The sequence below is a fragment of the Aptenodytes forsteri genome, unplaced genomic scaffold (genome assembly GCF_000699145.1).
Source record: "Aptenodytes forsteri isolate BGI_AS27 unplaced genomic scaffold, ASM69914v1 Scaffold369, whole genome shotgun sequence".
NCBI lineage: Eukaryota > Metazoa > Chordata > Aves > Sphenisciformes > Spheniscidae > Aptenodytes > Aptenodytes forsteri.
Window position 1 is genome coordinate 373,437 of NW_008794965.1, and position 14,380 is coordinate 387,816.

The following is a 14,380-nucleotide window of genomic DNA, read 5'->3' on the forward strand; positions in this document are numbered from 1 at the left end:
CTAGTTTCTCAAGGAAGACTTATGTGATTGCTTTATTTGCCAGACCCCCCTGCTCACCCCATAATTGTTGAGCCTACTGATGAATTTCTGCCATGACAGAGGTTACAGAAATCCCTGCACTTCCCAGAGGTTTCGTGAAATAGATGGCTAGATAGAAGAGGAGCTTATTGCTGCCTGCACCAAAGGGATAGCTACAGTGCAATTTGCCTCTCCCCTTCCCTAGACAGCAGGAGAGATATCATACATTCTTCAATAGAGGAAAAAAAATTTCCAACTTTGTATCAAGTTCTTATCAAACCCTAAGAAAGAAGTCTTTAGACATCCCTGATCACCGTGCTACTTGCTTGGAGATAGCCTTTTATAGGATGCGATATGTTTATTTCACTACATTGTTGCTGAAAATGAATGCCACCTATTTCTCAGTATTTAAAAACACTGTGTCATGTCACATGAAAACAGCACATTGCTCCTGTAAGAGTTTCATGCACAGATGTCCCCTTCACCAAAAATTACATTTTCATCCATTCAAATGCCTCCCACTTAATTGAATCCTGGGTTAATTTGACCCTTCATTTAACATGATCACAGGACTAAAAAGAAACACACGGGTCATCAAATCTGGTCTCCAGCAGGCATCACATCATATAATCCCTTCCACATGAGCCTCTAACAACCAGTCAGCCCAGCATATTAGAATCCCACATCAATTAGTTCTACCACACACAATGGTTAGTGAGTGGGACTATGGCTTATACCACAGGGCAGTGTCCTTGAGGCCAGGGTCATCCCATGCATTCCTACGAGATCCTAATAATCCGTATCAAAATTCAGTTGTCTTTTATTCCACTCATGCCACCAAATGATCATGAATTTCATCGCTGATGATGGAAGTTGCAATTCATAAGGTTAAAAAAAAAAAACAACACAGCAAGCCTAAAGGTGACCAGTGATGAAGTAGTTACAATTATGTGCTCTACTGGTTATACACTGCTACTCTCAGGCATAAGACACTCATACTGTTAAGTAACCCGAGAGATTTACCACCGTAACAGAGTAAGAACAAGTTCATCTCTATGTCAGCTCGGTTAGCAGAATTCAGTAGGCTGTTCCTTTACTTCTACAGATCATTTCTTCACTTAGCCGTTGAGGAACTTCTTTTAAGCTAACCACTAAAACAAAACCACCTCTTCATCTCTTCTCTTCAGTCCCCGGAAGAATGCCACAATACCCTGAGAATGTTTATTTCTCTTCCCAGCAAGTGGAAACACAGATTAACTCACCATCATAATAAAACTTGACATTTTCAGGCAGAGGTTCATATGGCGGAGCAAATACAGGACCTTTGTGCTCTAGGAACTTCCATTTAATGCCTTCAGGGTAGCGCTCTTCTTCCCACCTTCAAGAGAGAAATATGAACCAATACAATTTTAAGCTCCTAATCTTCATTTTATTACTATGAGAGTATGTATAAGAGTATGCTAAAGAAAATCAGCAAGCAATCATTGCTTTGCCAGGCACAGACCAAGTACAAATATTCAATGCACTGTCACCATTTATTTCCCTTTTTTCTTTTTTTTTTCCTTCTTTTTTTAAAAAAAGCACAGCCATGCCAATGAACAGAACACTTTGGGTCACAGGTTATCTGATGACACCATAGTCCTCACCTCCCACTTGCCACTCTTTCCACAAAAATCACACAGCTGAAAAAGCTTAGAACTTAAGAAAATGAAGAATTCAGTCTTGTAAAGCAGCTAGGATCATGCCAAATTAGAGTCAGCTGTGATCTAACATCAGGTCCAGGATGCCTGCTCAGCAAAGCCAAACAATTGTAGTATATTATGCAGCCGCTTTCAGATGTGGACAAGTATGCCATTAAGGGCAGAGATAAAGAAACAGATGTTCATTTATGACCTAAATGAGAACAAACCTGCTTGGACAAGAAAGACTGAAATCTGCTCTGGCATTTCAAATTCTTTTGGTAAGAAAAACATACTTGAAGAAAAACGGAGTAGCACAGGAAAATTGCAAGCTTGCCTTAAAGCACCTCTATAAAAATGTTTTGCAAATGATGCATTAGGTATCAACACAGCAACGTAGGCGCCACCAATCCCACGTTCCAACTGAACAAGCTCACAGGGTCAGCAATTCATCTACAGAGAAAAAGGGTCCTGCCAGGCCAGTATCCTCCCCCCAGTTCCCAGTACCCTGTGTCCAAGCCATTGATTCCACACTCCTCCACTCCCCTCTACACTTCTTTCATGATTACCAGAACATTACTGCTACACACTGCTGGCACAGGATTCCCTGCTGAGAAAGGCTATTTTACCTTACTGATTAATCAACTGGAAGACCATTAACCTGTCACAGCACTCGGTCTTTGAATTGCCCAGACAACTTCGCTGAGCAGCTGTGACAATAAAAAAAAAGTTTAAGCTTCCCTCCAGTGTCAGCCCTATGGAGTAGTCCCATTTTGGGTGCAACAGCAGCTGAGAAGAGACGTACATGTACTGCATGCATCTCAGGAATTGTGATGCACAAATACAGATCACGTCATCCCTAATGAGATAACAGGGTCACTGTACAGAAGATAAGCACTGTATAAAGGAAAGAGTTTCTGCTAGAAGACACTCAAAATGCTTCACTGGTGCCTGTACATCAATAATTTAGGAACAACAACAATTGTATGGGGGACAATGCTTTGCTATAGTTAGAAAGGCACCATCTTTGACCACAGCACTAGACCTGACTTTTTCTCATGAGAAGCACAGTAACATCTTTAACAGCAAAGCGCATAATCCCAGCTATCAGCACAAAACCTGTATGTCAGATTTCAGTCCCTGGCTGGGAAGAAGACTTGAGTAAACTATGTTGATATAAGAAACTAATATTGATATTTGAAGTCTAGATCCCAAATATTTACATTCCTAATGATTGTTTTTTAAATTAATTAGAAGCTAGAAATCTAAATATTTTGTCAAACATAGGCCTACGTTCTTCTACCCAGAAGCTCCTTCCAGCAAAATAGATCTAAACCATTCGCCTCTCCTCCCAGCCAGAAAAAGGCTATCCTCTCTGACAATGAGTATTTTTATTCCAGTAAGAAAAAATGAGGGGATCATTCACAGTAGCTACTACTTTACAGCATAGGTTTGTCATTCTTGCTTTTCAGCCGTGGCTTTTTAAGATTTATCACCCTGGTATTTACTTGATGAGAAATTCTGTTCCTCTACCCATTCTTGTTCTTTTATAAAGGACGCATGTGAAAGGACTACTAGAAAGGTAGCAGTTTAAATAGATAGCTGAAGCACATTGTGCCTTTTGGGAGGGCTACAAGGAAACATGGGATCCATGGGGTGGTTTCGAAGTCCAAAGCTACCAGAAAGTTTGCCACAAAAAGATCACAAACCATTCCCAATCCCACCTACACCTTCCTAAACCTCGTACATAAGCGTTAAGACAAAAGGTAAAAGTGAGCCTCCTGAGGTCAGCCAATTTTTCATCCTCATTTGGTTTTAAACAAAAAAAGCACTACAGCAACACTGCCCAAGGTAGCTCCTGGTCCTAAAGGAATGTTCTACAAATGATTTTGTGGGAGCAAGGAGAATGCTGCCTATTAGGAAAGCTGCCTTTTGATGTCAGCAGAAACTGCTCATCAGTCATACAGGTTCCTTGATTAAATCCCACATCAAACCCGTCTAAGAATGCCAGGGTGGCTCAGGAAGGTAGAATTAGGGAGGGTTTTTCAAGTGGAATGAATATAGAGAAGATTCTTAGGTAAAAAACAGAATATACCTCGGGGATATGTTATTTCAAGGAAATGAACTTGCCATAACACAAGGTGGGAGAAGCGCTCATAAGGTATACTTCTGGATTACATATTCTTCACACACTGGCAGGGTGTGAAAATGACCTCTAAAACTGCTCCACATGGTGATGAACGAGGCCAATGCCTTGGGAATGTCTAGCATCAAGTATTCACATAAGTGAGGATGAAAATGCTCAAGGCAGCAAGCGCTTGAGAAAGCAGCCAGAAAAAGATATCAGACATTCAGAAAATTGACTCAGATGGAACATAAAATGCCCTTAAGAGACACAATTGAAGTGCAGATGAAACCCTGTCCAGCAAAGACACGCTATACAAAGCTGCAGATGGACGACAGGAACATCAGCAGAAGGATGCAGTTACCTACTGCCAAATTTTGCAAAACATGCTTTCAAAGGCAGTTTTCCTCAGCAGTAAGCACAAATCGCAGAGCTTAACACAGCTACCTGGGACTGTGCTGCCAAGGCAGGTGAGGAGAGAACAGTACGGCTTTCCAGTAAAGGTTTGCTGTTGAAGGATACAGACTATAATAAAAGGGAGCTGTGATAACAGAATATTTATTAAGTTAGACAGAACCAGCAAGGGCAGCTGAGACAAAGCCAAAAAAGACAACAGACTGTTAAGGCTTAAAGAGACCTTCTGTAGCTTCCTATTGCTTCCTGTCCCTGTAGTTTGTTAATGTCAGAGCACATTAAAAATATGCTGTCAAAGGGATCAAGAAAAAAGTGGATTGCTCAGGGGCGTGGGGGGGAAATCAAGATAGTTTTGGGGAGGGGCCTGAAAATCAAATTTCTAAGAGAGTATACAAGTATGAAAAAAACATGCAAGTGCTGATGTTCTGAGGAGGCTGTGACAATCAAAGAGAAATATGCAGACTATAAACACTACAGAAGAATTTTTCTTTTTAAAGGTGAATCAGTAAGAGTGACAGTAAAGGGGTAAAAGACTGAAAACCTGAAAGGATTGAAGAAGATCGCAAAGGCATTCCCCAACACTACAGATCTATTAAAAATAGCCAAATGATCTGAGAAAGGAAAACGCTCATGGAAACATCATCCCCAAAAGGTCATAAAAATACATTACAGGAGATTACAGGAGTGCAGAAAACACACGTGCTTTTGAAAACTACATATGCATTAAACTGAGGGAAGTACTAGGGCCCAAACTTCAAAACACACAAGTAATAGCTCCTCAAATCTAGCAATAACAATAGCTTAAATTACTGTGGATAGTTAAAAAAATCCAGCAGGTTTCTCACACAGAGCACTACTGATGCAGCACAGGCCTGTCTTCCAAATGAACCACAAAGTTCAGATTTACTTAAAAAAGGTTCTAAAAAAATTTAAGACTGAGCGAAAGCACAACTTCAGTTGCTCAGCAATGTTACTTTAGGATCCTGGGCAAGACAGAAAGTGCTTTCCATTCAAAACACATTTTCCAAACAGCCCAAGCTTAACTGGTCACTTGACCAACTTTCATTTTTGGGCCAGAGGCAGGAGCAGTTTTGAGAGGCGCACAGTTGACATCCTGCCAGAATAAAAAGGTGGACACCCACTCAGGTTGTACCCTCTATATAACACAGATAAGGTCTACTAGAATACTAGTTAATACATCTGCACATATTTATATATTCCTGCTGATAGCCCCAAGCCTACAAGTTTTCATATTGCTCTGAAGAGTGTCAGCAAGAAGCATCTACATTCTACAGATGGGGGGGGGACCCAACCCCACAAAAAACTTAATTCTTGTTTTAGGTACACCAAAAAAGGTATTTCGTATTTCCGGTTCTGGGCACAAGAATACTGGTATCTGATCATTATAGGTAGGCTCTACATTCTACAGATGGGGGGGGGGGGACCCAACCCCACAAAAAACTTAATTCTTGTTTTAGGTACACCAAAAAAGGTATTTCACTTCTACTTCACAGGATGAACACAGTGAATGAGATATTTATTTAGAGCTTACCAGAAAGTAAGCCAATTATTCAGAACAAATCCTCATGAATCAATGACAGAGAAAGCCAGATGTGCTTACTGAGTCAGCATGGAAGGTAACAGGGAAAGTCCAGGTGCAGAGGGTAGCCTACATCACTGATACATAGTTACCATTTCCATTTTTGCTCCTCTTCTTTTTTCGGCTTCTTTCTCTTGTCTGCTTCGGGGACTTTCTTATCTTTGCTCTTAGCTTTCTTTGCTTTGCTATCCTGCAAAAGGAGTAAGAATCCGTCACAACAAGCTACTGTATTTCCCCCCTCCCTGAAAAGATGTTTTAAAACTAAAAGACTGTCTCTTGGGGTATCTGAGTTTGACCACAAACAACTGAATTCCTGTAGCCTCTCTACATAAATGCGCTCTTAGATCATCCTATTAAGTCAAAGTCTGCTGATGGTCCCACTTACGTTTTAAGCCAAATTCTTTTACTTTACACTTGGGACATGCTAAGTGCACACACAGTCAGTTATTCTGCCTCACCTGATATGTGGCAAGTCTGGGCCATAGTAACATGATTGCTTAGTTACAGAAACACCCTCCTTGGCCTGCACTAGTGTATCTAGTCTGGCAAACGCTACAGAGCACACTTACCCCACTGTGAGGTGGCTTCTGGGAACGTACTGGTATATGCTCACTGTAGAGACACTTTCATTGAAGGGAAGAATTAACCATGTTGCCAGGAGGTGCTTGCAAGATGTGCCTCACAAGGGTATCTTTGCTAGATGTGGAGCGTAGCTCATTTGTCTCAAATTATAGCTAACCTCTCTTCACCAAGTCCCTCTCCAAAGAAATTTCCACCCTAGGCTCCATCTAAAAGCTTTAAACATCTTTCTAGCAGCTAATCTCGGTTTCATCTCCTCCGCTTCTGAACTGTGCTATATCATCTGTGCAATTACCAGATGTTGGTAGTAAGGCTCCTCTACCCTCTGTGAGCTACTTAACAGAAGGACTGTGAATTGCTTGGAACAGGCTGGAAGTTCACATCCTGCAGGCATCTTCTCAATCCGTTGTTTTAAGAGTAGGAGAGAAAGTTTTCCTGACTTTTTATACATTATGGCTCAGATAAGTTAACCTGTACCATAGCTGGGGATCTACCACATGCAGCTTTGTCCCAGACTGGCCCCTGCCTCCTTACCCCTGAATCAGATTCCCCCTGCTCTATATAACTTAACACCAAATTGTCAGCCTTGCTTTTCTTGATCATAGACATAAACTCATCTTTCACATTACCTCTTCTTCCTCTTGTTTCCTTTTCTTTGCTTTCTTGATGTCTTCTGTTTTGATTTTCTTGGGTTTGTACTCAGCACTGTGAGAACAACAAGACTAGCTGATGAAAATAATCAATTTTCCAGTACAAAAAATAAAGAGAAGTCATACATATACACAGTTTGTGCACACAAGTTCACAATATTTCTGGCATGTTTAATTTCTAAAGAATATAATTTTATGTCCCACTCGCTCAGAAGACTGAATAATCCCTATCCAGCAAAACAGCTACAAAACCCTAAAACCCATAAGCTGTTACTGTGAATACCTCTCCACAAGTTTCAGACTGCTGAAGCAAAAACCTTCCTTGATGAAGAATTGATTCAAAAGCATTAGTAGCCACCCAGTGATTACGTGGGATGGGATAAATGGGCAAAAGCTTAGCGGCACGTTCTACTCCTAAGTCCTTTTCCAGTCATCAGTCTGGGATATGCCCACAAGGCTCACTTCTTGCATCCCCCACTAGTTCAAACAATAACAAAATTGACTACTGGCAAATTCTTAATCTTTCCATTGCAGACATGAGATGGGAGGTCACAAAAACTTAACAGAAGGCAGCAAATGATTACACAAAAGAGAAGATGTCACACCCATCTCTCTTGGAAACTGAGAAATACCACATAGGGACAGAATGCCACTATGGTTAAACCCTTCCAACCCTTTAACTCCAGACTGCTAATAAGGTCACACTATCTAAAGAGCTGGATACACATAGATGGTGACAGATCACAGTGTGATGTAACTGGGCTTTTATTTTACTGGGTAGGCTACTATATTGGGCAAACATCGTGTATTTTTCTTTTGATTTAGAGACAAAAATCCTCAGCATAACCCATGACATATTTAGACCCTAGGCGAATCACTCCAAGCAGCAGAGGCAAACTTCCCCCCCCCCCTCGCCCCAACAGGCTGATAATGCATTTTCTTCCTCCTGTGCAGTCATTTCCTCACCCAACAGAAACTGCTGCAGCCACTTAGCCAGCATTAATACCTCACTTGCTCAGATTTATGTTTTACAATCTTCATCAGTGTCTTTACCTACCTTCCAGGTTTTTTCTTTTTTATTTACTAGCACTGCAACATTTCACAGCAGCAGGTAATGGTATTTTGCCTTGGACACCACAAATACTATCCTTGCCCTGCTCAGAGAACTTGTAACAGCATAAGGAGTCTGGTCTCAGACCTCCAGTCACCCATCTGAACAAGTTTGTGCTGACGACCTGAAATCCCACCTGCTCCCTCAATATTATCTTTTTAAAACTAACAGCAAACATCGAAGTCACCAGTACCCACGCCACTTACTCATCATCTTCTCGAGGTCTCTTCAGGGGTTTAGAGTCCTCTTTAGGAGATGCATAAAACCCGTCATCATCTGGTTCATCTTTAATACGTGGTGGACTACAAAAAGAAGCAAAGAAAGTTGGTTCTAACTTCAAAGAGGAAGTTTCTTGGAAACGAGCAACAATTCAGTTTTAAGAAATGATCATCTGCAAAACGGGCACGTCTTCCAGTCCTGGAACATGTTGTCGTCTTAAAACCCCAAAGACCTGAGGTGTGTCATTTTCTGAACATCCACAGACAGCATAAGGAGAGAGTCTTCCAGCATCTACGTATTTGCCATTTCTTAAGCAACATCAAGATCAATTTCAACTGCTTAGATTTCACTGTGTTTCTTTGAGGTTTTGAATAACAACAACTGTAGCTTCCAGCACTTTCAAATACACTTAAAACTGAAACACATGCATGTGTGCAGTCAAATAGCAGACGTTATTTAGTTTCAGCTCAATATGCTTATTGAGCCTGATAAGAGACAATAAGATTATCAACTAAACAAAGATTTGAAAGCTATTCCCCTGAATCTTTCGCCAACTAAATATTGAGGCATGTGAAAACCAGAAAAGGAAACAAAGATTTGGCAAAGTTAAACTGATCGGTCTCTTTTCACTGTCCAAACTGCGGGAAGCAAACAATCCTGTCCCTTTCAATAGACCGCAAATATTAAATTAGGCTTAATGTTTTCAGCCATAATGTCCCAAGACACCAGTAATAAGAGGGGGAAAAAAAAAAAAAGAGTATGAGTGCAAGAGAGACTATCCCTTTAAACAAACTCATTATTTCTAGACTTCACAGAAGCATTTCACTTATCTTCATAAAGAAAAAGATGTCTCAAAGACTCCAAAATTACATTTTGAAGCACTTAGTGCTGCTCCACTCAGGTAGAAAAAAGTAACAGTGCCATCTTGGGCTTTCCTATTCATATTCAATCAGCAATTTCTATATCAAATTGACTCAGTTTCCAAGTCAACGTGGATTTTGCAACTGGATGGAGTGGGAGAAAAAAAGCAGCACTCTGCTTTGTAGATCACAGTCAGCAAGAGACATTCTGGAGTCTTATTTTAGCTATTATGTGTCCATGAAGCAGAACAAGGTAGCTTGCTCTTTCACAGCTGTAAAGCCACTGCAGTGCTGGCAGATGCAACTCAGGGGAAACAGATACGTGCTGCTAGAAGAAGCCACTTCTGTGGCATCGCCTGTGATTAACTAAGAGACAAATCTGTAGCACGTAGACAGTTACAAAACATCTATGGAAAAAGAGGTATTCGTCCTATTTAATTTATTCTCCCTTCTGGGCAGAAATCTAGAACTACTGTTTATTAAGTTGCTAGGAACTTTATCTAGTCTGTTTTAACACTGAAATATTTCGCAACATTTTGTAATAGTGGGAAATAAAGTGTGATTATATTAAAAGAAAAGCTGTACGACCAAGCTGAACCTTGACTTGCATTGTTTCCAAGACTGTAACATTGCTCATCCTACCAAGTCTTAAGGAAGAAAATCAAAACCATCTGAGTGAGGACATTTTTCTCTGGTGAATTTGTAAAAGAACATTTCAGCAGGAAAAAAAGAAAATAGTTACTTTACTCTTAGACAGCTTTTGGCCCTGAAGAAGGCACAATTGTGAAGGCTCCTTCAGGCTTTCTTCAAACACACAAAAAAATGCTCTTGGACCTAAAAAGGACCCCGTTACCTTGATATAAGAACACCCAGCGTCCCTGGTGAGATTAGCACATGCATGCAATTCTGCTGAATAGCAGAGGCTACAAAGAGTTATTATTAACTGTCTCCTACACCATGAAACACTTAAATGTCATTGCTTTCTATTTCCAGAGTATCCCCAAAAGGGCCTGGAGAGGGCGCCTCTTCCCTGTGCCAAGCATAACTACTTAGTTTGCATTTTTGAATAGGAGTAAGAAAATGAAACGGATGGAGGAACCCCTATCAAGCGGGCACATTCAAAATACGCAAAGAATAACTAACAGGCATGGACTAGACAGGTGCCTTCTCCCAACCTCTCTGCATCCACAGAACATGGTGAGACTGGAAGGATTTTTTTTTTTTTAAAGTGGATTCATAAAACTGGACACACGATTGAAAGCTTTTCTTGACTAATGGATACGAACACATGCATCCACCATACCATAGACCTCCAGTAAGTCAGTGGACCAGATTTACCACCTTAAAAATAACTAATGGCTGGATTTAAACAAGTCACAAGAGATCTTAGTTGGTCAACTATTCTATTAAGAAAATGTACTCTTCTACCAATTGCTCACTTCAGGTTTTTAATAAGACTACTTAGTGATGACTGATACAGCACCTAAGTCCAGGAGGCTCTATTATCAGCAGGAATTTAGTAGATTAGGACATCTAGGCATTTTCTGAAGGTACTTATGATTTCACACAAGCACCCTCCTTTAGGCTGTAGTCACTTACAGAAGAGACACTCAGAGGCAATCTGGGCTGTCACAAGGCCCTGTCTCCAGAAGACTGCCTGCAGGGTTCAAGTACCAATTTTACAACAGAGGTTCTTTCAACTCCAGCTACCAATGTTTCCATAGTTCAATCTGTCCTTGGCAGAATTCAACTATTTAATACTTGGACAAACCCAGCATATGTGCAGGGAGATACCAGGTATTCAACAGCTCCCATCTCCAGTTACCAGGCAAGTATATCAGTTACCAGTTCCCGTAATTGAGAAGAATATATCGTCTGAAGGGGTCAAAAGCGTTCCAATTTTTTCCCCAAGACCAAGTGAGAGGAGTCAAACACTGAGCACCTAAGAGAAGTCAAACTGCTACTTTTTTCAGATCATAGACCTGATTTCTTACCTGGAGAAACCATTTTCCTTTTCCTTCTTTATTTTTATATCACCAGAAGATGATTTCATCTGAAAAACATAAAAAGTAGGAGCTGATTAGCACTGCCCAGAGCACCTTATGTTTTTCCAACATGCAACACAGGCAGGATATTTAACCCGGGGAAGGAACCAAAGGGCACTGTGACTGTATCTTCATCCCCTGTAGCCCTTGGTGACCTAGATGACACACCAAAAAGGCAACATTTTCTGCAAGTCTTAGTCAATTCAGTATTTTCTGACCCTCCATTTTCTTTAATGGATTGGAGTTAAGTGTATAGTTTGCCCTTGCACGGAACAAACGTGATCCAACAGATTTTTCTCCCTTGTCTCTGAATATAAGCTTGGCAAAGTGAAAAGTAACAGGGGAAAAAATGTGGAGCCAGCGGACACAGCTCCACTGTGGAACTGTTTCCAGCCACAATACCTGCAGATAAAGCCCTTACAAGTTCATATCTAGCACTCCACAAACCAAGTCTCTGGGTTAGCGTTGGGATAATTCTCTCCAGGTTGATAAAAACTTGGAAGTATAAGCTACATATACTATCATTCAGTAGTATAAACCAGAACCATCCTCTTGTCTCTCCCACAGGAGAGACCTACCTTCTCTTCCTTTCTCTTCTCCTTGTCTTTGTGTTTGTCTTTGTGTTTCTCTGAGCTGCCATCTTTGTGTTTGGTTTTCTCCTTGTCTTTGTGTTTCTTTTCCGAGGAATCTTTGTGCTCACTGCAAGACAAAAGAGTATGTTTGCAGAGGGGAACACAAGGAGATTTGACTAACACAGACAACTTCCAGTGGTAAAAAGTCACAGGTTTTGATGATTACAAAGCCTACAAAATAAGGGATCACCTTAACAGGAAGATCCGTCACAGTCTCCTGTCACATGTCATCCATTCTCCTTGGGAGGAAGAGGAACAGGAGGGGAACATATCACAAAGCCACAGCCGCCAAGCGCTCCGCTTCAGGAAAACACCCATCAGCCTGGATTGCTGAGGAAATCCACAGCTGCTACGCTTAAAGCTCAACACTTTAGGTTGAATTCCCACTGTCCCTGCTCTTCCTCTTTTTCCTAGTCCACGTAAAAGGTCACTGGAATAGAGCCGCCAGTCCCATCAATGCCCATGTCAGCTTTTGCTCAGACAACAGTTTGTCATTGTAGCAGCTCTCATGTCTAGAACTTAAAGAGAAAACCGCTGATCTCTATTATTCCCAAACAGATGGGAAAACCAGAGCAAACAGGATATGCGATGTCCTTGTGTTTATGCAAAGTCAAACAGAAAAGGCAGGAATAATGCTGCAGTCCTCAGTCGGAGCTGTTTCATCAACTGTGCCTCACCACCGTGGTCAGCCCAGCTCTGCTCAGCTGAGACAACACTGCCACGCAGGACGGGAACTCACCAAAGGTGTTTCCAAGCCAGAATCTGATCTGCTACTACTCAGAGTCTGGTGCTACGGATAACAGTATTAAGAGTTTAAACACCCAAAATTCTTTAGTCAGAACAGAGGAAAAAATGCCCCCAAGGAGAAGAAAATCAACCTTTTTTTATTCCATTTCTATCCCCTTCTGATTTCTGAGACATTTGGGTAAATTTGGATCGCATTTTCAAGTTTTTCTTATCAACCAGAAAGACACATAGCTGTTTTCAAATGAAAATGAGTTTTCTCATGGAATGACTTGACCCTTGGAGCCAGAAGTGAGGAAGCGCTCTCAGGAGACTCACAATAGAAACTGCAAGAACAGGCCATGAGGATTAGCAGCACTGCTGTGGAAGCCAAGCAGCAAGCCTGTCAATTCGACAGGCCTTCAATACACATTTATAAGGTTGTGTGGACTCCCTGAGGTCACCCTAGGCTTAAGCAAGCCAAAGGCACGGCGGAAATCAGGCTCTCTTCTACTGGGCATGGTTAGGCACCAAGCAAGCTGCCTTCCTCACGCTAGCAGTTCACACTCCTCCTTCCTCAGCACTTAACTCCTATCACTACCGCTCTCTGGGACGCACTCTGCTTCTCCTTAGGACTACGCAATGCAATGCAATGCAAAGCTTTACTAGAAATAGGCAGCTTCCTTATTTCAGTTATTTCAACACTCAAGTGCAAGCCCAAACCGATCTGGGGGACATAGCCCTGAAAAACAGCAAGCCTGGAACGCCAGGTAAGAGCGTGATTTTTAAAAACGATATATGCTTCAAGTCTTCTTTCTATCCTAAAAAACAGACTGTAAAAGGGTTGGATGTTTGATGGCTATGGAAAGCAAGCAGCACATTAACCAGCTCCCAGAAAGCTTGTGTGTGATTAAGAGGAAGGCAACCACAGTCATAAATATGCCAACCCACACCCAGCTGTAGAACTGCAGAGTAAAGTGCAACGTGAAGAATTTCAGAGCCTCACGTAACACTAGCATGAATGGACCTGAACCTGCAAAAGGTCTAAGTTATTCAAGCTCCGAGTAGCACACACTCCAATAAATAAACACCGACCTTCCAAGCCCAAGCAGCTAAAGCATGAAAATCCATCTCTGAAGGAAATCACTATATTTACGTATTGTGTTGCATTAAAAGAGATCAGTAGGAAGAGAAACCAGTTTCATTTTAACTCTCCAGCAACCTCTTTATACTACATATAAAATTGTAAAGGAGTATCTAAACATTAAAAGGCAACTGGCACTCTAGAAATTCTTGTAGATAAGATACACAGCACCACATGTTGCCTGTGAGTGAAGATTCAACAACTGCAGACTATTCTTACCCAGCAGATCGTGTTATGTACACTGTGTGATCAGGACATGCAAGTACACACACAGAACATCCTGACACTGATCTCGGAAATCCACGAGATGCCTGCTACTCTTGCTCAGACTTGACATCCCAGTTTCTGTACCCTGTTTATTCATCAGTATCTCAGACTCAAGACACCTATTTCATTTTCCTTTGCTCCAACCAGATTCATTGACTGGCTGAAAGCACAAACCTCACACATGTTATTAATCATTTTTAAACTCAAGAAGGTCTGGAAATTCTGACTTGATATCTTGTACTGTTATCTGTACGCTAGGTGCCTCATTTGCCAAAGATTTAAGTTTTACAATTACAAAGGTATATCATCATACA

At 41.3% G+C, this 14,380-nt stretch overlaps 1 protein-coding gene across 1 annotated transcript in view; it reads right to left on the reverse strand.

The window, feature by feature from the left end:
• The window catches only part of TOP1 (topoisomerase (DNA) I), a 45,404-nt gene that overhangs the window by 15,449 nt on the left and 15,575 nt on the right, over positions 1–14,380 (reverse strand). The window contains exons 3-8 of the mRNA XM_019471073.1: positions 11,879–11,999; positions 11,250–11,308; positions 8,383–8,478; positions 7,045–7,120; positions 5,929–6,026; positions 1,281–1,396 (exon numbers count right to left, since the gene is read on the reverse strand). Of these exons, the coding sequence (XP_019326618.1) occupies positions 1,281–1,396; positions 5,929–6,026; positions 7,045–7,120; positions 8,383–8,478; positions 11,250–11,308; positions 11,879–11,999 (566 nt within the window). The remainder of the gene's footprint in view (positions 1–1,280; positions 1,397–5,928; positions 6,027–7,044; positions 7,121–8,382; positions 8,479–11,249; positions 11,309–11,878; positions 12,000–14,380) is intronic.